General features: G+C 33.1%; 1 protein-coding gene across 2 annotated transcripts; it reads right to left on the bottom strand.

The window, feature by feature from the left end:
- Positions 1-479: 479 nt before the first annotated feature.
- Positions 480-22771, bottom strand: LOC131147743 (uncharacterized). Of its 2 annotated transcripts, XM_058097290.1 has the most exons (5): positions 22563-22756; positions 22384-22465; positions 2718-2910; positions 923-1071; positions 480-859 (listed from the first exon to the last, which is right to left on the bottom strand). In XM_058097290.1, exons 2-4 carry the CDS (start codon positions 22435-22437, stop codon positions 941-943), a joined length of 378 nt encoding a protein of 125 aa, XP_057953273.1. In that variant the 5' UTR covers positions 22438-22465; positions 22563-22756; the 3' UTR covers positions 480-859; positions 923-940. The 2 variants fall into 2 exon arrangements, with proteins under 2 accessions (XP_057953273.1, XP_057953271.1); XM_058097288.1 differs by having other exon boundaries at positions 480-1071; positions 22563-22771.
- Positions 22772-24010: the final 1239 nt, after the last annotated feature.

Raw genomic sequence — 24010 nt, 5'->3', positions numbered from 1 at the left:
ATTTAACAAACAAAACCCTTTTCAAGAAAGAAGAGCATTCAAGTAATTAATAAACCTTTGGTTTCTTAACGAATGCATAAAAGATAGAACTGCCAGCACTTGCAATCAACAAAGGCAATTTGTGTGGATGAATACTTTCCACGCATACCAAGAGAAAAAATAAAAACAAAGGGCTTTACATAATTGGAAAATTACAAATTAGTAAGATATTGTCAATGGGTAAAACACATTTGATTTCAAAAAGAAACAAATAAGAAAGCCCACATGCAATTTCCATTAGGTTTTCTACCGAATAACAAGTAAACAATCTCCATTTGGATGTTAATGTTGTAGGTATAAAATAAACTGAATGAAGTGCACTGCACCCCTGCCTCACCACGCAGGGCTCGGTATTTTCAGTTGACAACCTGCAAATAAACCATTTGATAGACTGGCTTGCATTTGAAGAATCCTGGCATTTCAACATCAATAGACATAGCTTTTACCAATAAGTCATTTTTCGACATTAATGTCATCCATTTACAGGCAAGGCATCCAGCAATTTCGTGATTTTAAAACCAAATCGTGGTCTATGAGGAAAAAAAGGAAAAACAAAAAAAAATATGCTGAGCAAAAATCCCAGCTCCTCCATAACTTCTAATGACAACTATTTTCTACAATACACCAAAAACCAACTGCCCCCAAGACGAATACTTCACAACTGATGCTATGATTTCTTTGTCATTCATTGTATTCTTCGCGATCAATTTAGAACAAGATAAACAACAACAAAACCAATAGAAACAAATAGCGGGGCTTGCGTACAGAATAAAGTTCTCTAGAGGAGAACCAACACAGACAGGCTGCCAGCTTTTAAGATCTGCAAAAGAGTTCTTTTTTACTTCCCCTTTTTTTTCACAGAAAGGAAAATTAAAATACATACATATAGGCAAATGTTGCATCAAGGTTCCAGCTTCAAGGAAACAACTCGAGACTGTCTGTTGCGCTTTGCTGCCTTGACAAACACTGCCGAGAGGCAAGAAGGAGCCCACCATGGCCGACGGACTTTTTGCTCTCCTTTCAGGCAAGCCACTGGAAATATATTAGCATCAGTAAACACAATGAAATCAAAGTTATGGGATTAGATTAGATAAATTAGAGATGTATAGCTGATGGAGACTGGTCCAAAGAGCTATCAGTTATATCTCTCAATTCAAGCTCATTCTCTACATCCCGAAATAAAAAGCAAATTAAAGACATGATAATGCAGCTTGGACATGGCATGTAACCCATATTTGTCATCTTGCTCTGCAATTTGAGCACTGAGTGCAATGAGGTGAATGAAACCTGCTAAGCCAACAGAGCCCATATTTTCCAGAAAGATGACAATTAAAAGGATTGCTATACTTTATTAACTTTTCAAGAAGAAGAATTTGCTAAAATATCAACCTTATTACTACAGCAGTTTTTTTATAGGTAAATACCAATGCCACTTAAAACCCCACACAAAGGTAAGGGAAAACCTCCCTTATGTGGGTCATGAGATCAAGCCATGCTCAAGTCAGCCAAGAAGAGGGAATTATTATAATCTGTGAAACCTACTTTCCCTAAACACTAAGTGTCACATCAGTAAGTTTGTTCTCTCTGTCTTACTAATGGAACATTCAATAATATGAAATTTCACATAACAAATTAAAGAAATCAGTAAGTTTGTTCTCTCTCTTACTAATGGAACATTCAATAATATGAAATTTCACATTTCAAATTTAAAAAATCAGTAAATTTGTTCAGTGTCTTACTAATGGAACATTCAAAACTATGAAGTTTCACATTTCAAATTTTAAAAAAAAAATGGAACTTTTCCTCAACTTAGCCAACAGTAAGTTGTATTCATTAAGAGGAACACCATACACAAGGAACAAAATTGAAGAGGGTAAATAACACAAGTTCCTGAAGTTTCACTGAATACTTCACTCCCTGGAGTATTAATTGGATCAGTTTGATCCTCAAAGTCCTATATTAAAGATAGTTAATGTCCCTGTTCAGGGATCTTGTTTAAAAGCTAAAATTAAAGCTTTAAAGATCGAACTATTACAATTAAAACTTCAGGTAACAAAGTGCAATTCAGTGAAACTTTAAGGACTTTTTAAGGGTCACACTGCTACAACTAAAACTTCAAGGAGTTCATATGTTACTTGTAGAAACGCACGTAACATGTTGGGACATAGGGACAATATCATGTGCCAATGATTTTTCATTTTTCATTTTTATTTTTTAATTTTTAGTTTTTTCAAATTTTGTTTTTTTTTTTATTTTTTATTTTTGTATACATGACGTTCTTTTTTTCTGTTGTACAGGCGAATGGTTGAACCATTAACCATTTATTATGAAGAGACAGCTAATAATAATTTCATGATCCACAAATTGGAGAATAGGCCCACCTGTTAGCGGTAACTAGACAACTGATATAGAAGCAGGAAACCCCATGTCTCAACAAGAATGAGCCCCAAACAAGGGGCAAAAGTGAAAAAAAAAAAATCAAAATCCAAGAATTACTACTAATAAAATTAAGCATCCCTATGAATACAATTTTCAAAAACTAGCAAAAATTTGAATAAGATTATTCACAAACTCCAGTCACTGCTTTATGAAAAATAATCAGGTGATATTTTGTGTGTGCACTAGTGTGCCTGTTTGAGAGAGAGAGAGAGAGAGAGAGAGAGAGAGAGAGAGAGAACCTTTAATTCGCCTAAGCTCCTTGCACAGTGTGATGAAGTCTCCCCATTTCATGTGGCATCGCCTTATAAACCGAAGAATCTGTTCAGTTGTGAACATGGACATGCCCTCCAAATACTCTCCATTGACACCATTTTCTTTAAAAATTTGGCGATAGCTACCAAGATTTATTTCTTCCAACCACAAACCAACATCCTGGAAAAACAAAAAAGAGGTGCCTGGGATGCTATATCCATTTGTACTTTCTTCATTTAATTATTAACAGGTCATTGCACTATCAAGTCACACAATGGCCAAAAGTACAATTATTTGTCTAGGAAAGATCAAAGGCTTAGTGATATAGAACCGAGAAGGAAAGGAGAAAGATTGGAGGAGGTAGAAGAAACTTTATGAAGAAAGGGGGAAATTCTGATTGATTCCAAATTGAGGAAAAAAACTACCTGCAACACACAACCACCAAAATACATATGACAGTTAACTAAAGTGCAAATCACACATTAACCTCTAAATAACTAACCAACACAAAACCAAAGTTCAATAAAAACATACTAATTCCTATATCTATGCCTAAAGTAGGTATGCAGAATGGCGATGATGGTCCTGTGTCATACTCCCAGTGTGACTGCAAATGACACCCCAACAGGTCTGAAACACTCTCACCAACATCCATCTATAAGCCATATAGTACCCAAGGCCAGGCAGCCTCTCCACTAAATTGAATATCACTGAAAACCACCATGAGGAGAATCAATGAACTCCTCATCCAAAATAGCCATGAATGTACCTTGTGGCTGAAGCTGCAAGAACACTAGAAGACAGAGCAGCTCAAAGGTGCCTCAGTAAGGTGTCAAGTACTGCGCAATGAAAACAGGACTAATGAATTTGTACGAGTACATAAATCAAATAAATATGCATTAAGTCCAAGTTTCCCAAGGATAGAGAGTGGGCAAAAGGCACTTGGCATGGAATTTCTTAAAGGAATTTATGGTTAGAGTTCAGGCTTAAAACGAACTACAACACTATCACAAACATTAAATTCTCTAGCCCTGCAATGCACATAAACAGCAAGTTTACAATTCAGGTAATTCATGGATAGTTTACCCCTAACCTTAGCACGCAACTCGCAAATGTGATGAACAAGAGAATTTGCAGGCTCAGAAATACAGGAACTTCATGGTAATGGAACAAGGTCAATAGCTTCACTGTGTTTATAGGTGGCAGTAACTCCTAATTGCCATGTTTTTCTCCCTCTATATCCCTCAATATACAATTAACCACCTCAGCGTCACCATTAATTTGGGGATGACACAAGCAAAAGAAACATCACCCAAAATTTCTTCCGAAGACAACTTGATAACCCCATTGGGCATTATGGAACTCAACAATCCATGTAGTCTGATAATCTCCCTGAAGAAGAACTTAGCTACATGTGATGCATGAACGTATGAAATCTGCCATTTGGAGAAGTGATCAACTATAACAAAGATGAAATTAAGTCCTAGAGCTGTTTTAATGATTCCAAGGATAAAATTCATACTCTTTTAGAGCATGTGTGGCAGAGGAATAGAGGTATGAAGTCTAGAATTTTGCTTTCAGATTTAGCTAGCTGACAGATATGACACTCAGGAGACCATACTAGCCATATCCTTCTTCAAAGAAGGCATACAGATACTATCCTCAACCAAACCAATGGTCTTATATCTACCCAAATGAGCAGCTAACCCCACTGGTATGCAATTCTCAAACTAGGATATCCCTAAAAGAAGTGCAAGAAAGGCATAAATTAGTTCCTCTAAAATCTAAAGTGTCATTTTATATCACTGTTAAAAATTATGAAAACAAAAACTAAAAACCAAAAATAGAAACTAAAAATCAAAAACCAGCAACATGTTTGGTTAATATTTTTAAAACTAAAAAAAATAAAAAACTTGATTAAAAAAATGCTCATTTTTGTCCTTGAATCAAATATAATTACAAAATATTATTAAAATAATAAAACCACAAAATAATTTAAATTAAAAATAAAAAAATATTATAATTATTTTACTTAATTTTCATATTTTAAAATTCACCTTACAAGAACAGTCTTATTGTAAATGACAATTGAAATATAGTAAAAATATTGTGCAAATGGATTTTATCATCTTTTTAAATTTTTTTGAAACTTTATGGCCATTTTGCATTTTAGTTATATTTTAAATTCATATTATCATTTTATTCTAATTTTAATTAAAAAGTTATTGAATAAAATGAATGATTCAATCCAGAACACATGAAAACCGTCAATATAAACAAAGAACCAACAACATAAACAAATGCATTTTCATAATTTGTTTCTTCGCTGTACAACAATGATAATAAATAGGCCCTAAATAAATCCCTATAATTACCCTCACCCACCAAGAAAATGATCAGAATAGCAGAATGCTTGTCCTTTCAACTCAAATCCTATGACTTCTGTAATTATGACAAAGAATGACTACAATCTTATTGTTGACACAAAAACAATGTTTGAGAACAAAGATGTACTCATTAAGGAACTCTACCCAATAGCTTGGTATCACTCTAAAAATTAAGAAAGTGAAATATAGAAATGAAAACTAAAAACTAGAAATAGAAACCAAAAACTTAAAATGGAAATCCATTTAACTAATATTCCCCAAAATTTAAACAAATTTAAAAGGTAATTCCAACATGTTCATTAAAAAAATATGATTAGAAATTAAAATAATGAAACTGCAAAAGAATACAAATTAAAACATTAAAAAATAACTATGATTATTGTATTTTTAAATTCATTTTTTAGCGCTCTAAGAATAAATTAGTAATCCTGCAATATATCCGTATTGTATATAAAGGCCAAAAATAGTAAATAGTTTTTGGATGATTATTACTATTTTCTTTCAAAAATCTTAAAATTGCAGGCATGCCTCTATTTTGATTTTATTTCAAATTCACATGAAAAAATTATTTCAAGTTTTTCATCAAATATCATATTTTGTATATACGGTGTCAAATATGCGAGGGTTCCTGCATCATTCTAGACGTGGGCAGGTAAAGACGTTATTTCAGGAAATTAGGATTAGATTAGCAACTTGGAATATAGGGATACTTACAGGTAAAAGCATGGAAATTGTGGATACAATGATTAGAAGAAGAATTAATATAATTTGCCTTCAAGAAACTAAGTGGGTGGGGGAGAAAGCTAGAGAAATCGATAAATCAGGATTTAAACTTTGGTACACTGGAAAAGAAAAACATAAAAATGGAGTAGGCATTATTATAGACAAAAACTTAAAAGATAGCGTTGTGGATGTAACTAAAGGGATAGAATTATAAAAATCAAGATGGTATTAGGACAAGAGAAAATAAATATCATTAGTGTTTATGCTCTTCAAGTTGGCTTAGCAGAAAATCTTAAAAGACAATTTTGGGAAGATATGGATAGTATTATACAAGGCATACCAGAGAGTGAGAAAATATTTATAGGAGGAGATCTGAAAGGACACATTGGAAGAGATAATAAAAATTATGAGAGGATACATAGAGGATATGGATATGGAGACAAAAATGAGTCTAGGGAGATGATCTTAGACTTTGCTACGTCATATGATTTTAGTATAATGAATACTTACTTTAAGAAGAGAGAAGAACACTTAATGACCTTTAAAAGTGGACAAAATAGAAGTTAAATAGATTTTTTTTTAACGAGGAGGGTAGATCGTTTATCATATAAGGATTGTAAAGTTATTCCAGGTAAAAGTCTAACCACACAACATAGAGTCTTAGTGTTAGATATATGCATTAAAAAATGGAAGAAAAAGGATAAAATAAATCAGTGTAGGAAAACTAGATGGTGGAACCTAGAAGGAGAAAATATAATAAAATTTAAAGATAAAATGATCAAAGATGGGGATTGGACCTTAGAGGATGGGATAGATTCAAATACTCTTTGGAATAGATTAGCTAGCTCAATTAAAAAGATACCAAAAGAAATTTTAGGTGAATCAAGGGGAAGATTCTCAAATAGCAAAGAAAGTTGGTGGTGGGATAAAGATGTAAAAAAAATCATAAAGACAAAAAGAATTTGGTATAAAACGTGGCAAAAATGTAGAAACAAAGATAACTTTGAAAAATATAAGGAGGCAAGAAAAGATGCAAAAAGGGCCGTTAGTGAAGCTAAATATAGATCATTTAATAGTTTGTACGATAGATTAGGTATAAAAGAAGGGGAAAGAGATATATTTAAACTTGCTAAAGCTAGAGAAAGGAAGAACAAGGACTTAGGAAATGTAAAATGTATAAAAAGTGAGGATGATATTGTCTTGGTTAAGGACGAAGATATTAAAGAAAGATGGTGAAGTTACTTTAGTAAGTTATTTAACGAAAACCAAATAGAAGACTTAAATTTAGAATTGTCAAATGAGGAAAAGACTAAAAATATAAGATTTATTCGCAAAATTAGAGTTAACGAAGTTAAGTTTGCACTAAAAAAATGAAAAACGGGAAAGCTATGGGACTAGATAACATCCCAATTGAAGTTTGGAAATGCTTGGATGATAACGGAATTATATGGTTAACTAATTTATTTAATACAATTGTAAAAACTAAGAAAATGTCAGATGAATAGAGGAAAAGCGCTTTAATACCTATATACAAAAATAAAGGAGATATTCAAAATTGTAATAACTATCGTGGAATTAAACTTATGAGTCATACGATGAAACTATGGGAAAGAGTAGTTGAACAAAGATTAAGGTTAGAAACGAAGATCTCAGAAAATCAATTTGGCTTTATGCCTGGGAGATCTACCACAGAAGCTATTTATCTTTTAAGAAGATTAATGGAAAAGTTTAGGGAAAAGAAGAGGGACTTGCATATGATATTTATTGACCTTGAGAAAGCATATGATAGGATACCTAGGGAAGTTCTATGGTGGGTTTTAGAAAAAAATGGTGTATGTTGTAGGTATATCGATGTCATTAACGATATGTACGATGGAGTAATGACTAGTGTAAGGACTATGGATGGAGAAACTAGAGAATTTCCAATTACCATAGGTGTACATCAAGGATCTGCTTTGAGTCCTTATCTTTTTGCTTTAGTGATAGACCAATTGACTAAGAGTATTCAAAAGGAGGTTTCATGGTGTATGTTATTTGCAGATGATATCGTATTAATTGACGAAACTAGGGATGGAGTAGAGGATGAGTTAGAATTATGGAGAGGAGCTTTGGAATCTAGAGACTTTATTATAAGTAGAAATAAAACAGAATATATGAAATGTAATTTTAGTAATGATAGGAGGAATATTGGAGACAAAGTTAAACTTGATGATGAAGAAATAAATAGCACTTGTAGATTTCGATACCTAAAATCTATTATGCAAGCTGAAGGAGAAATTAAAGATGATGTAATGCATAGAGTTAAAGCAGGTTGGGTAAAATGGAGAAGTGCTTCAAGTGTTCTATGTGATCGTAGAATACCCTTAAAATTGAAAAGGAAGTTTTATAAGACAGCTATAAGACCAGTTATGCTATATGGATCAGAATGTTGGGCGACGAAGAAACATAATATCCAAAAAGTAAAAGTTGCCGAGATGAGGATGCTTAGATGGATGAGTGGTATAACATTGAAAGATAAATTAAGGAATGAACATATTCGTGGTAAGTTAGGTGTAACTCCTATAGAACATAAGATAAGGGAGGGAAGACTCAAATGGTATGGACACTTGCAACGTAGGCCTTATAGTACACCTATGAGAAAGAGTGACTTAGTTACTGTGGGGGGCAGTAGAAGGGGTAGGGGTAGACCTAAAATAACTTGAGAGGAGATAGTGAGTAAAGATTTAATATCCTTGAATCTATCAAAAGAAATTGTCCATAATCGCATAAATTGGCGGAAAAGGATTCATATAACCGACCCCACTTAGTGGGACTAAGGCTTGGTTTTGTTGTTGTTGTTGTTGTAATGATTTAATCCATAAAACTGAAATCTATATATTAAAGTGACAATATTTAATATAGAGAAAAAGACACTGACCTCCCCTAAAGTTTGACAAAAAGATAAAGACCTCACCTAAGGTAACAAAAATCCCCTTGACCTCCCTTAAGATTTCAAAAAATGCCACGGACCTCCTTTGAGATTTGCCGAAAAGACACAAACCTCTCCTCAAAGACTTGTCTTTTGCAAATTACAAGGGAAGGTTTGTGTCCTTTTGACAAACCTTAGGGGTCATACCTAAGATTGTTAAAACCTCAGGGGAGATCTCTGAGATTTTTGAAACCTCAGGGAAGGTCCCTTTCCTTTTGCCAAACCCCAAGGAAGGTCAGTGTCTTTTACCATTTAATAAAACGAAAATATTAAAAATGCATTTTTCATTTGTTGCCACAACAACTAAAAACCAACAAATAAAAACTGCAAAAAAAAAAAATCTAGCAACATACACAAATGTGTTTTGATCATTGATTTCTTCACCATACTACTAAAAAAACCATCAACAAAAATGATACCAATCAGCCCCTTAGCAGCCCAACTTTTTCTCTAAACTCAGATATCACAAAGCAAGTTGGTCAAAATAGAGTACAAACTCTTGTGGTAAAAGCCGAAAAGGTAATATCTTCAATGATGGAGGGTTTTCACCATGTCATAAAACTCTAAATCATGTTCTGTTTAGCCTCTCAGAGTTTCTCGTTGAAAAAAGCAGTGTCCCTCCAAAATCAAAAGTCCACCACTATCTATCTTGGGGCCTGGAGGCCTCGCAAGCAGGTTAACACCAGAAGTCCAGATGTTGGATTCCCAAGAGTTGCCAAAGTAAGGCACCTTAATCATTTTCTGTTTAATCTTTTCAAAAGCTCTAGCTGCTAAAGGGATCAAATGAAACTTTTCTTAGAGCAATCAATGACGGTAGCCACTAGCCATAATATCCCTTATAAACTGCAAATAGAAAGTAGATAAGCAACAAAAGTTACAACTATAAAATAGTCCTACACTCATACCACTCCCGGTTTTTTTTTGGATAAAAATTAACGATATGTTGAGAGAGAGAGAGAAATTACAGCCTAGGGAGGTATATGAAATCCTAAAAAAAAAAAAAAAAATGGTAAATAAAATAAAATAAAACAAACAATAATTAACCAAGAAGTCCCCTTGCTAGTTCCCTCCGATCCTTCTTTAATTTTACCACCATCTAGCAAAATTTGTTTCCTCCACAAACATACATCCATAAACCCAATTTATCCATCAAATGTAGAGGTTGTAGATCCTTCCTACAAAAATCTCCTTTGCTTTGGGGGGTGGAGGTGGGGATGGGGGCAAAAATTTCATCCCTACCCATTGCTTTTTATCCATGCCATCATTTTCAAAAATGTAATTCCCTCTAATCCTTCCATGGGAGGACACTGCACATGCCTTAAATTCCCAAGCAAATCACATGAATTAGAAGCATAACCACACTGATCCTAAATCTCATCCAAAAGCAAACCCTCGTCACAAACAAATTACCTAGGCCTTCACTTTCATTGTCCAAAATATATCCCCCCCCCCCCCCCCCAAAAAAACAAAAGGCTCCCTACTAGCTCTAATTTTTTTATTAGATTAACTACTATACCATGCACAAAAACCACAAAACCAATAAAGAGCACACACTAGGCTGTAGAAAGTTGGGAAGGTCAGCATACAACTTGGCTTCACTTAGAGTGACAAAGACCTAACAAAGACAGACCAAGTGCTCCTCTCAAGCTCAATTATAGACCAATATATAATAAAGATATACCACCAAGAATTTTCTTGGCTGCAAGACACGGATTGTTCACAACTCAAGTAAACCATCACGGATTTTAAATAGAGGCCTAATTTTAATACGGTAGTAGCAACAACATAGATGAATTTTGGAGTGCCAACTAAAGTCAAGTAACATATGAAACATGTCCTCAATTCCAGGCATAAGAAACCTATACTCAATGGGGTAATCTAATTTATGGTTGTTGTCTTTAATTATCTATGTACATCCTCCAAGATCCATTTCTCTTAAAGTGGTCTTAAATTTCAGTAATTATGCTGAAATTTCATTAGAAGTTTTGGATTTTGATAGGCTTCAAAACACAAGTTTTTCATTTTGTTTCTAAATTATTAACATCATATATTTTAACATTTCCCAAAGTTCCATCCACAATTTCCATAATTTGTTATACGTCCTCAACAACTCTTTAAATTGATAATAAAATTTCTATCAAATTGAAATTTTCATCAAAGTTTCTATAACTTGAGACCCTTGAAATTTCCTTCAAAATTGAAATTTTAGTCCTTGGTTAGCACAACACAAGGACTAAGGATGCACTTCACAAAACTCCTCTAAAAGCTCTCCTATCCACCTATTCAACTCAATATGCTTATTATTCAACTTGTAACGGGGAAGACCATGTAATAGTGCTTCAAAAACTAAATTATGGCATGCTGAATATCTCTTGTAGCCTGATCTGGGACTTACCCACAAGTGCACCTATTTTGTTCATGTTCAACATGCAGGTCAACATAAGTTGTATCCTTGAGCTATTAAAGGCATCTTTATTAGGTATTTTAGAACCCAAAAAAAGTAAATTGACAATCCTCAAACTCATCAATGGAAAGCTGGCGCTAATGTCACCTTTGTTGAGGGCATACAATAATTTTATTAGGTCTCAATAGTATTTAGACAACTCTTGATCATCAGCACTCAGTGATTCTACTTTTGCACAGACCCCCATTCCTGCTGTCATACCTTGACAAGTTTGCTCTGTTCCAGGCAAGACATCTGCCCCTACTCCAAAAGAAAAGGAGCCTAGGAATCATAAGGGTACTGGCACTGCTGCTATCCAACCCTATGTTGTATTAGTTTCGTTCGACCTCAGTCTACTTGGAACTGAATTTGACCATTTTCATCTAAAAAGTAATTTTGTACTCAAAAGTCAATTGTTTTCTCAAAAATTCTTGATCACCAATCCTATTACTAATTATATTTCCTTGATTCATCTTCCTTTTGTTATTCGTTCTTTTTCTCTGCCTATTTGCTCTATTTCTATTCCATCTTCTCAACTTTAGGCCCTTGCTAATCCTCAACAAAAGCATGCTATGCATGTGGGCCATTTAGTCTCACTGTCAAAAATTACAAAAACAAAAGCCAGTAGCAAAAACTAAAAACCAAAAGCTAGCTACCTATTAATATTTATAAAATTAAAACAAATTAGTAACACGATTGGACAAATGCTCATTTTTGTCTTTGAATAAATGACAATTAGAAATAGGATTAAAATAATATAAATTAAATTTCAAAATTCAAAAAATTATGATAAAAATGGAAATTAGTATAATTACTTTACCGAAATATTATATTTTCAAATTCACTTTACAAAGACAATCTTATTCTATGTGACAATTAAAAAATAATAAAATATTTTGTAAATGGCTTTTATGGATATTTTCATTTTAATTATATTTTAAATTCACATGGTGATTTAATTTTAATCCTAATAAAAAATTATGTATAACAAACAAATAATTTAATTCATAAAAGTTAATTCTAGATATTAAATTGAAAACCATAAAATATGGTTTTCAATTTTTGTGAAAACAACTTAAAATCAACAATAGAAAGGGAAAACTAAGAGTCATTTTGGTACCTTTTTTGTTTGCTATTTTTTGTTTCCAAACAATGAAGAAATATATTATGAAAACATGTGTATTTATCAGTTTTTGTTTTTGTTGTTGGTTTTGAGCTATTTTTAAAAAATTGAAGACCAGATTTTATGATTTTCAGTTGTTTAGTTTTGACCAATTTCTTGCTAAAATACCTTAATATTCAAAATCAACTTTTGCAAATTAAATAATTCATTTTAACATCATTTTTTAGTTAAAATAAAAATATAATAAATATATAATTACGAAAAATTCATAAAATTTCAAAAATAAAAACCATTTAAAAATATTTTTACTATTTTAAAAAATTTTCATGTACAATAAGATTGTTCTCGCAAAGTCAATTCCAAAATATAATAATTCAGAAAAATTATTATAATAACTTTTATTTTTATTATAATATTTTTAATTTTTATTATTTTGTACTTTTATTGTTTTATTCATATTTTTTAATTATTATTTGATCCAAGGACAAATATGTTCATTTGTTTTAGTTTTACAAATGTTAACCAAATAGGTTGGTAGTTTTCTGTTTTTAGTTTTTATTTCTAGTTTTTAGTTTTTGTTGTCATGAATTCTGACAATGATACCAAACAGCCCTTAGATAAACAATGTGTTTTCATAATTCGTTTCTTCACTATACAAAAAACGAAAACAAAAAACAAAAAAATAGAAAACATATATGATACCAAGTAGACCTATAACTTCTTGAGGGATATGGGAATTGGTGGATCTTCCTTCATTAAGAAATTAGTTGGGTGTCATTGGGTATGTACCATTATGTATCCTCATGGTACTATTGAAAGGCTAAGGGCTTGATTGATAGTCAAGGGGGTTACTTAAGACTCGTGGTGTTGATTTCTTCGAGACATTTATTTTGCAAAAAGGCTAAATTCTGTTCAGGTTCTGCTGTCCTTCGCTTTTAATTTGATTGATTGGTTGCCTCCTACTTGGGAGTTGAAGTACTACTTTTGCTTTTGTCCAGGCCACCAACAATCTATCATCCCCTACAACAATAATTATTTGCGAGTTATTCCTTAAGAATTAAGATACTCCTTTTTGTTAGATTACAACTTCACCTGGAAGCTTAAGCTCTTAGGTTATGTACCAACAATGTATATGAAGCCTCAACACTTACCTCGCACCTTCTTGCATGCTGAGAAAAACACATGATTAATAACATTCATTATAGGGAATCAGGGATTAAGATAATTGTAACCATATAACAAATGCGAGAACAAGACTAGAACCTAAAAGTGGTAGGGAGCTGGACAGTCTTGGCAGGACAGGTTCGGGTTGGTCCCTCCCAGTCTAGATCAGAGAGAGGTTGAGAGAGATTTAGGGTCAACTCTTCATTTTCTATTAAACAAGAGTATATAAATGTCATATCACCTTGGCTCATATAACACTCCCCCTTAAGCTTGAGCATATAAATCACATGTTCCTAGCTTGTTACAAATATAATTCACCCAGAACTTCCAAAAGGGTGGTAAATAACTCTGTAAATTGGTCCTCTTATCTGACCAACGCTGTATGAATCACATTTCTTAGGAGCTTCTCTTGAATAAAATGAGACAACTTCAACATGCTTGGTTCACTTACAGAATACCAAAGTAGATACAATATAGATAGTTGTCAGGCAATGACACATAAGATTCATATGCCGTGATTGCTTAAAACCAAGTTCTCCTAGCATGTGCCTTAACAAAGTCTCATATATATATATATAGACAATGCTTGACCTAGAAACAATAGTTTTTAATAAGAAACGAAGAGAAAGAATACACATTAGGAGAGGCTAAGATATCCTTGTACCTAGAAAATAAAAAACAAGAAAAAGAAAATAAAATAAAATAAAACCAACTCTAAACCCAACAAACACCAAATAAGAAAAACCCCCTTCAATCCCTTCCCATTATAATTGACAAAACTTTGTAAATTTACCAATTCCCTTTGATTTCTCTTCATTTTTCTTTTAGCACCATCCAGACGAACTTCATTACCTCCAGGATCAACGAAGCCCATATTCATCTTATCCAATAAATTTTTTCTAGATCCTGCACACTAACCTCCTCCACAAAGGCAGGAGAATATAGAGACATCCTTCAAACCTCCCAGCAGAGGAGGAGGCAGATAAGAAAGATCCCTAAGATATTCAGAAGAATTGAAATCATGACAAAATTGATCTTTGATTTATCCAACAATAATCCAGTATGCAAGCTCACTGTCATTGTCCGAAATATCACCCCATTTGCTTTCCTTTCAATCTGATTTTTCGTTTTGTCCTTCTTCTACAGAGACCAGATCTGAACCCATTTCATCCTGATCTTGGGCTTCTTTACAATATTGGCCTATATCCAAACCAATCACAGCTTGGACTTGGGCTTGTTTATAAAATTGACCCAGACTCAAACCCACTTTATAGCCCGAGTCCACGTCAACCACAAACATCCAGGCCCACTCCATCCAACCTTCATTGCCCTATCTTCCACTTGAGAAACCCTAGCTGCCTCGGGCACCCTAGCGTCCACAGCCAAAACAATAGACAGAGGTGCTGCAGTTGCTGCTACCCCTAAACGCTGGGGATCATCGGCAAAATATGGAGGTGCAGCCGTGCAGGCGTCGTGATCTGCATCCCATTCCCACAACTGTCAGACGACTACTTACCTCCTTCCTTCACAACCTTTACTCCAAGAATGAGCATCTTCCTGAAACTCCTCACAAACCTCGCCCTCACCAAAATCATTTTGCCTTAGCTTGAAATTTCTTAGCACTCCAAATTCCAGAATAAATCCTTGCCACCCATCTCCTTTAGCCCCATCAGGAACAAAAGTTAAAACAAATTTCCCTTTCCATCCCAACTCTTAACTCCAAAACCTTCCCCATCTTCCTTGAATGAATGGAAAGCCAATGTCTAATGCTTGCAACCCTCATGCTTCGAAAACCTTTTCCCAATCCTCATCTTTGCCAAACTAATTTTGCCTTCGCTTGAAATTCCTGAGCCATCCCTCCAAAATCTTGAATAAATCCTTTCCACCGTTCTCCTTTATCCCCAATAGGAACAAAAATTGAAAAAATTCCCCCTTTCCATCCCAATTCTAACCCCAAAAACTTCCTCATCTTCCTTGAAACAATAGAAAGCCAATACCTAACGCTTCAAACCCTTATGCTACGAAAACCTCTTCCCAATCCTCCAAAAACCAAGGACGTCCCCTCTGGGAACCATTTGTCTTATGACAAGACAACCTAAACCCATCGATTTCGCTTCGATTTATGCTCAAGCACAAATAAAAACTCACTCTTACCCACTTTGTCCAATCTCAATTGAAGGTTTTTCCTCATATCTTGACTAATCTTCTAAAAGTCTCCTTCCTTCATGGTCTCCAATCGCCATAGCTAAAAAGTCAGATGACAGAAAATGGTGGGGGAGGAAGAGGTTTCACAAGACATCATTTTTTTTCTCAAGCAACAACAGTTTCTTAGTTAAATCTTGAAAACCAAAGTCTTAAATTTCCACAAAATTGTAAAAATAGTCATTAAAATTTATGGACCCATTTAGGTCTGGCAAACAATTTTTTGTTTTCCATTTTAGTTTTCCAAAATATTAAAAAAAAAAACAAAAGTTAGATCATTTTTTCATTTTTACAACATTTGTATGAAATAAATGAACAATGATAAAATGTTTTGCCACAATTCACTTGTGGAAATAGTTTTATTTTCCATTTTTAATTTTCAAATAATTAAAAATGCTAGATTGTTTCCCAATTATCTAAATTTTTATATAAAAAAGTTGGAAAACATCTTTTCATTATTTTTTAGATTTCTAACTCTTACAACATATGGGAGTATGGAATTCAAATCTTGGACTTTGATTTGTGTGGATTGTGTATTGAGTTTCTTCTAAATCCACAAAAGTCCAAATTCAAACCACAAAATCCATGATCCCAAATACTACCTTATATAAATATGCTGTAGCCAAAGGATCTTCAATTATCATGAACTTCAAATCTATTTTACCTTTATGCGGAAAATAAATAAACCATAACATAAACTTCACATACCAGAATCAGCCATGCCTAATTAACCAAGTACACCCGGAGAAGCTGTAGAAATCATTTCTCCCACTTTTCCTCGATCTCTTTCTTTCCTTCAACAGATTTATAGGATTTCCTGATGATCAAAGAGCAAAGGCAGAGAGAGGACAATTTCCTATATGCCTTTCTTCTACCTTGCAGCCAACATCACCATTCAGCTAACCCTTAGAACTTATAAACTTAGTTTTTCCATTCTCTTCTTTAGCTCTCTTTTCCTTAGCTTAGCTTGATGTTTGTTTGCCCTTACAGCTACTCCCCATAACAATAGCTAATATATATATAATATAGGAATACCCTTCAAACTTCCAGCCATAAATATCTCATTAATTCTAAGCTAATCCTCTCATGTTAACCCATAAATACATTCATTCAATATCCTTTAGAATATGGGCATATACCTTTCATGTGGGACCCATATCATTCATGCGGGACATATCCTTTGGGATATATATATATATATATCCTACATTCTCCCACTAGGCTATATGAATGATATTAATATGAATTAACAAATAACCATAATGTGCACAAAATATTAACTTATTTATACTTTCAAGAAGATTACCATAATATCATAATTAAGCAACCTATAAGCACGAGTTATGGCGGTAAATATCATTAAACCGAAATCTTCCCTTCCATGTACTACAATTGCTAATAAACCACTTAACTATGATCCATAATAGGAAGTTACCATACTATCCCTGTAATGTCTTTGTCAAAGACCATTTCTGTTTGATAGTAATCCATCTCCATAATCACGTGATTCATGGTAAACAAAAATAATGTTTAAAAACACTTTTATTGATATCATTATATATGTTGTAGAACAAAACATAAAAATTCACTATCATACATTAGGAATTACAACAAAGACCCCATGTGATCAGCATGTTCCTTAAATGCCTTTGGTGTCAATCCCTTCGCTAAAGGATCTGCTATCATGAGCTCTGTCCTTATATGTTCTATAAGCATTGTTTGTTTCTGAACTTCCTCCTTAACGGCCAAATATTTGAGCTCTATATGCTTAGCGCCATTAGAATATGTCATTTTTAGAGAAAAAAACTGTTGTGGAATTATCACAATAAATTCTCAGCGGCCTGGCTATACTGTCAACAATCCCAAGTCCTAAGATAAAGTTCCGCAACCACAAAGCATGAATTGTGGCCTCAAAGCATGCCACAAATGCAGCTTCCATAGTAGATGTTGCGATGATAGTCTGTTTGGCACTCTTCCATGATATTGCTCCTCCAGCTAATAGGAACAAATAACCATAAGTTGATTTTCGACTATCGACACATCTAGCAAAATATGAGTCAGAGTAACCAATCACCTCCAACTGATCTGTTCTTCTATACGTGAGCATACAGTGTCTGGTTCCTTTTATGTACCTCAAAACTTTCTTTGCAGCTTTCCAATGATTCATTACGGTATTACTTTGGTACCTCCCAAGCATCCCAACTACAAAACTAATATCTGGTCTCATACAAGTCTGCACATACATCAAACTTTCAATAGCAGATGCAAAAGGAATATTTTCCATACTTTTCTTTTCTAATTCATTCTGTGGACAATCCTTTACACTGAAATTGTCCCTTTTACAAATAGGAGCAGGAGTTGGTTTACAATCAGTCATATGAAATCTTTCTAGAACTTTATTAATATATCCTTTCTGAGACAACCCTAACAGTCCAAGTGATCTATCCCGAAATATTTCAATTCCAATCATATAAGTTGCCTCACCCATATCTTTCATTTCAAAGTTCATAGAAAGAAATCTCTTGGTATCATTTAATAAACCAAGATCACTACTGGCAAGTAAAATATCATCAACATAGAGAATCAGAAAGATAAACTTGCTCATACTGACTTTTAGATATAAACACCGATCAATGGTGTTTTCCTTAAATCCAAAGGTTGTGATGGTATCATGAAACTTAAAATACCATTGCCTAGAAGCTTGTTTAAGTCCATATATTGATTTCTTTAATTTGCAAACCATATGTTCCTTTCCTTTAATCATTAAACCTTCAGGAAGATCCATATACACCTCTTCGTCTAAATTCCCATTTAAAAATGCAGTTTTCACATCCATTTAGTGCAACTCTAAATCAAAATGAGCCACCAAAGCCATTATAATTCTAAGGGAATCCTTTTTTAGATACAGGAGAAAATGTCTCTTTATAATCAACACCTTCCCTTTGAGTGAAACTCTTTGCTACTAGTCTAACTTTATATCGTTCAATGTTGCCATTACAGTCGTGTTTGGTCTTAAGGACTCATTTACACCCAACTATTTTAAACCCTTCAGGCAAATCAACAATGTCCCAGACTTTATTTTGTCCCATAGATTTCAACTCATCATTTATGGCATTGATCCACTTTTAAGAATCATTACTTTCAATGGCTTGTGAAAACGTAACCAGATCTTTCAACTCATCATTTAAGGAACATGCTGATCACATGGGTCTTTGTTGTAATCCCTAATGTATGATAGTGGATCTTTACGTTTTGTTCTAGAACATATATAATAATATCAATAAAAGTGTTTCTAAACATTATTTCTATTTACCATCAATCACGTGATTATGGAGATGGATTACTATCAAACAGAAATGGTCCTTGACAAAGACATTCCAGGGACAGTACGGTAACTTCCTATTATGGATCATAGTTAAGTGCTTTATTAGAAATTGTGGTACATGGAAGGGAAGATGTCGGTTTAATGATATTTACCGCCATGACTCGTGCTTATAGGTTGCTTAATTATGATATTATGGTAATCTCATTGAAAGTATAAATAAGCTAATATTTTGTACACATTATGATTATTTGTTAATTCATATTAATATCATTCACATAAACCAAGTGGGAGAATGTAGGATATATATCCCAAAGGATATGTCCCACATGAATGATATGAGTCCCACATGAAGGGTATATGCCTATATCCTAAATGATATTGAAAGAATGTATTTATGGGTTAACATGAAAGGATTAGCTTAGAATTAATGAGATATTTATGGCTAGAAGTTTGAAGGGTATTCCTATATTTTATATATATTAGCTATTGTTATGGGGAGTAGCTATAAGGGCAAGCAAACATCAAGCTAAGCTAAGGAAAAGAGAGCTAAAGAAGAGAAAGGAAAAGCTAAGTTCATAAGCTCTAAGGGTTAGATGAATGGTGATGTTGGCTGCAAAGTAAAGGAAAGGAAGAAGAAAGGCATATAGGAAATTGTTCTCTCTCTGCCTCTGCTCTCTAATCATCAAAAAATCTCATAAATCTGTTGAAGGAAAGAAAGAGACCAAAGAAAAGTGAGAGAAACGATTTCTACAGCTTCTCCGGGTGTATTTCTTGGTTAATTTGGCATGGCTGATTCTGGTATGTGAAGTTTATGTTATGGTTTATTTATTTTCTGCATAAAAGTAAAAAAGATGTGAAGTCCATGATAATTGAAGATCCTTTGGCTGCAGTATATTTATGAAAATTTTCTTACATGTATTTCCATAAAAGAATTCTATGCTTTCTACTAATTTCCATAATTTTCAAATTGAAATTGACATCAACATCGAATTTTCGTACTTAAAGCCTCAAAATTAAAGACCTTGTCAAGGTCATCAAGTTACCACCAAACAAGGCACAACATTTGATGGTGCAACTTCTATTATTTGGAGTTCTAGTTCAATCTACATCAATATAACCATCAATGTGAAAAATAATGATGATTTCCATTCAGCAAACTACAAACTGGTGCACTCTCAAAAATACAAACAACTGCATCCCATTGACTATTTCGTGGAGTATCAAGAAAATGACAAACACTTATACAGAGATATTTAGTCAAGTGGTTGAAAGATAATTCAAGTTTCCAACCAATCTTCTATATCAAGCAAGGTCAGATGGCAACTCACCTTCACCAACCACAAGTTTTGTGTTAAGAGTCATGGGAGTATCCATAAGCTTTGCCTCCAACATTCCTACTTCAGATAGTAGGTTAATAACATTTTTCCTTTTGAGGTAATGAAATACCATGACCAGATCTAGTACCGTCAATGCCCAAGAAGCATCTCAAGCAACCATGATCTTTAGTTTAAACTTCCTTTAAAGAAACATTTTCAACTTTGTAATTCCATTACCATCATCCCCTGTGATCAAAATATCATCCACATGAAAAAGAAAACAAAAACAAAAACAAAAGAGAATGTTCAATTCATACGAAGACTTCTTGATGCAACAAATGAACCCAAACTTCTTTGGGCCATAAATCAAAGAGTAAGACGTTTTAGTGACTAAGGGTAAGGTATCCAAATAATTAAGTCCATAAACCTTAGTATGCCCCTTTGCTACCTGGCAAGCATCTAACCAATTAACAATGCGATCAGGAAGTAGTTAAACACCCACCAACCAAATGTACCCATCTACACTAGAATACTAACTCCAAAGTATCATTGTACTAAGTGCATTTCCTCTTCAATTGATGCTCTCCATCTGGCATGAGCCGAAGCCTCGAAAACAAACTTAAGGAAAGAAATAGAAGACAAAAAACAAACAAATGCACAATTAAAGGGTAACAAGTGTGCATAAGAGCTAAAATTGGAAATAGGATGTGAAGTACATGCTCAAATACCTTTTCTCAAAGAAATATAATGTTCTAAATCTAAAGAGGTGGGTTATGGTTTGGGGGTGGGGGGGGGGGGGGGGGGCCGCCGCAGGGATGCAACTAGATTTCTTGAAATAGAAACGATTGGAGGCCTAAAATTGTTGCAGTGGTACTCACCATCTGACAACTCGCAACAAGGCTTGAAAGCATCAATACAAACTTAAGCTTATTTATATTATGATGCAACTAGATTTCTTGAAATAGAAACGATTGGAGGCCTAAAATTGTTGCAGTGGTACTCACCATCTGACAACTCGCAACAAGGCTTGAAAGCATCAATACAAACTTAAGCTTATTTATATTATATGTAGATTAGAAATTTAAATAAACATTCGTCAAGCTAATTTAGACTTGAGTTAAATACTTTAATCAATACATAAAATAAATTACCTGTGTGTGTGTCTGTTTTACGGTAATCTAATATTTTAGGGAAGTAATACTACAATATATAGTTAATAGATCTTTAATATATCAATAATAAGGTGAAGCTATGTGTTTCCTATAAAATTAAAAATTCTAAAATTCTAGAAAACTAAATGAAGTTTTGGAAAGTAAGAGGCGCCAATTATCTGTTTTAGTATATAATATAGATAGATGGCAGGCAACAAAGGATGAATGTCAGCACTAACGAAAGGCAAAAATACTAATATAACTGGAATAAGCCACCTTTTTGAGAGAGAGAGAGAGAGAGAGAGAGATTCCCACTCTACACAAACATTAAGACATAAAAAAAAATATAGAACCTTCCGCTTGCTTGACCAAATTAAACAATATCTCCCCTGCTCTTGGTAAGTTCAAACTATAGTTCTTCAGTTTCATAAACATTTAAATATAAGATATCCAATTCACAAGCACTCAAATGAACAAAACCATAACAAATGGACTACACAAAAGTTGTGTATCTTAAGAAAGATAAAATCTAACAGTAAAAGCCAAGACAACTGCCCAAATAAATATTCGGTGTAATAAAAGAATTTCCACACGCGCTCATTTAACGGAAAATATTAAACCAAATGTCAGGACAGAAAATCAAATCAAATCAAATAAATAAAGTAGGAAATACTTAAACTGTGCGAACACAATTCTCAGATCCATCAGAAAATCCAAACAAATTTCTTGGACCAAATTCACCAAAAAATCTTACAATTAAATAAAACGCAAATCAGACAAGATCTAGTAACATAACAAGGATCTCAATCAAATACTTAAATAATCCAAAAAAAAAATGAAGAAATCGGTACCTCAACAGTCCAAATGAAGAAATCAAGAGGCTCCGGAGGCCGTTCTTTGTTCATCTCCCAAATCAGTGCTCGAGAATCCAAACTGACAATCGAAATTATACCAAACTTACACTCAAAGAGTGTTGAAAGAACGAAAATAGAATTGAGAACGAATTTTGGCGAGTTGTGGATTCGATTACCGTGAGAGAAGCGTGTGAATTAGGGTACGGCTTTCTACATTTGAGAAGGATGAGACTGCGTATGGAGGGTGTGGAAAAGGCGACTGGAGGCTCGCCGAGTGGTTTCTCTGCTCCTCACATAAAACCACACTCTCTTTCTATTCTGTGCTTCGGCTTTCACCCACTCTCTATTTCTCAATGGACCGACGGACCCATTTCACATTTTCAGCTCCTAAAATATATGTCCGTTTCTGTTGTACTATATTCCAGCCCGCACGCGACCTCACACTAGCTCCCTCTCACGCGCGCCCACTCAAATTATTTAACAAAAATAAATTACTCCTTAAAGTTCATTAGATTGTGTAATTTAATTCTTCATGTTTCCTATTTTATCTAATTTAGATTTTTACTTTAAAAATAACTTAACCTGAAAAATTAAGAATTAAATTTCCACAATTTAAGGTGTAGAAAATAAATTACAATTCAATAAAATTTGAAATACTTTGAATATAATTTTTTCTGCAAAAATCAATTATAAAAATTAAAATTTGAGCCAATGCGCGTGCATGCTACATAAATTTAAGGTGGCATCTAATATGCATGTAAAAATTTATATTACCTTCAAAAAAAATAAAAAAAAATTAGGTTAATTTAATTTAATTTCGTTTATAAAGTTATAGAATGATCTATATTATTTGATAAAAATAAATTATTATTTTATTTTTGAGTGTGAATGTGTTGAAAACTTTGATGACATCCGCATTAACCAAAACAAAACTTTAAGGTCAACCTTAAGACTTAATAAGATTATAAAAAATAAAAATAAAAATAAAAGTCAACCCCTCCCCAAGAAAAAAAAAAAAAAAACAAATGGCAAAGTGTATTATAATTTTTTAAAATGTTTTCAAGTATATTGTGCATTTCCATAAGCATTTTAATTCTAGCCTTGCTCGTCAAAAATACTTTAATAATCCTCTTCAATTATTGTTTCAAACTGATATTTTTTGGAAATATGATTTTTGGGACAATAACTATTTTAAACTTTTTTCACGTTTTTCAAGACATAAGTGTGTTGTTAATTCTAAGTGGTCATTTGGTACCAATGTCGAAAATTATAGAGATGAAAAACTAGAAACAAAAATTAAAAACTAAAAGTTAGCAACCTTGGTTAATATTTATAAAATTAAAACAAAAAAACTTAATTAAAAATGCCCAATTTTATTTTTTAATTAAATAATATTATAAATGTATTATTAAAATGATACACTTTGATAGTTATTATAAAAAAAAAAAATTTAAATTATTATAATTATTTTACTTACTTGTTATACTTTCAAAATTTACTTTAAAATAAAAATTTCATTAGTCATGACAATTGAAAAATACTAAAAATATTTTATAACTGCCTTTATTATTATTTTTGAATTTACGTATGTTTTTATTTTAATTACATTTAAATTCATATGATC

This window comes from Malania oleifera, chromosome 2 (assembly GCF_029873635.1).
Source record: "Malania oleifera isolate guangnan ecotype guangnan chromosome 2, ASM2987363v1, whole genome shotgun sequence".
NCBI classification, from domain to species: domain Eukaryota; kingdom Viridiplantae; phylum Streptophyta; class Magnoliopsida; order Santalales; family Ximeniaceae; genus Malania; species Malania oleifera.
Note: the sequence above shows the minus strand (reverse complement) of the source record. Positions and strands in the feature narration are given on the sequence as shown.

What these genes read in the sequence shown, in the direction of transcription:
- LOC131147743 (XM_058097288.1), bottom strand. Translation starts at nt 22,437, where the DNA reads ATGAACAAAGAACGGCCTCCGGAGCCTCTTGATTTCTTCATTTGGACT. An exon ending in TCTTCATTTGGACTGTTGAG is followed by an intron (nt 2,911 to 22,383) that starts GTACCGATTTCT and finishes TTGTTTTTCCAG; the next exon opens with GATGTTGGTTTGTGGTTGGA. An exon ending in GGAGCTTAGGCGAATTAAAG is followed by an intron (nt 1,072 to 2,717) that starts GTTCTCTCTCTC and finishes ATATATTTCCAG; the next exon opens with TGGCTTGCCTGAAAGGAGAG.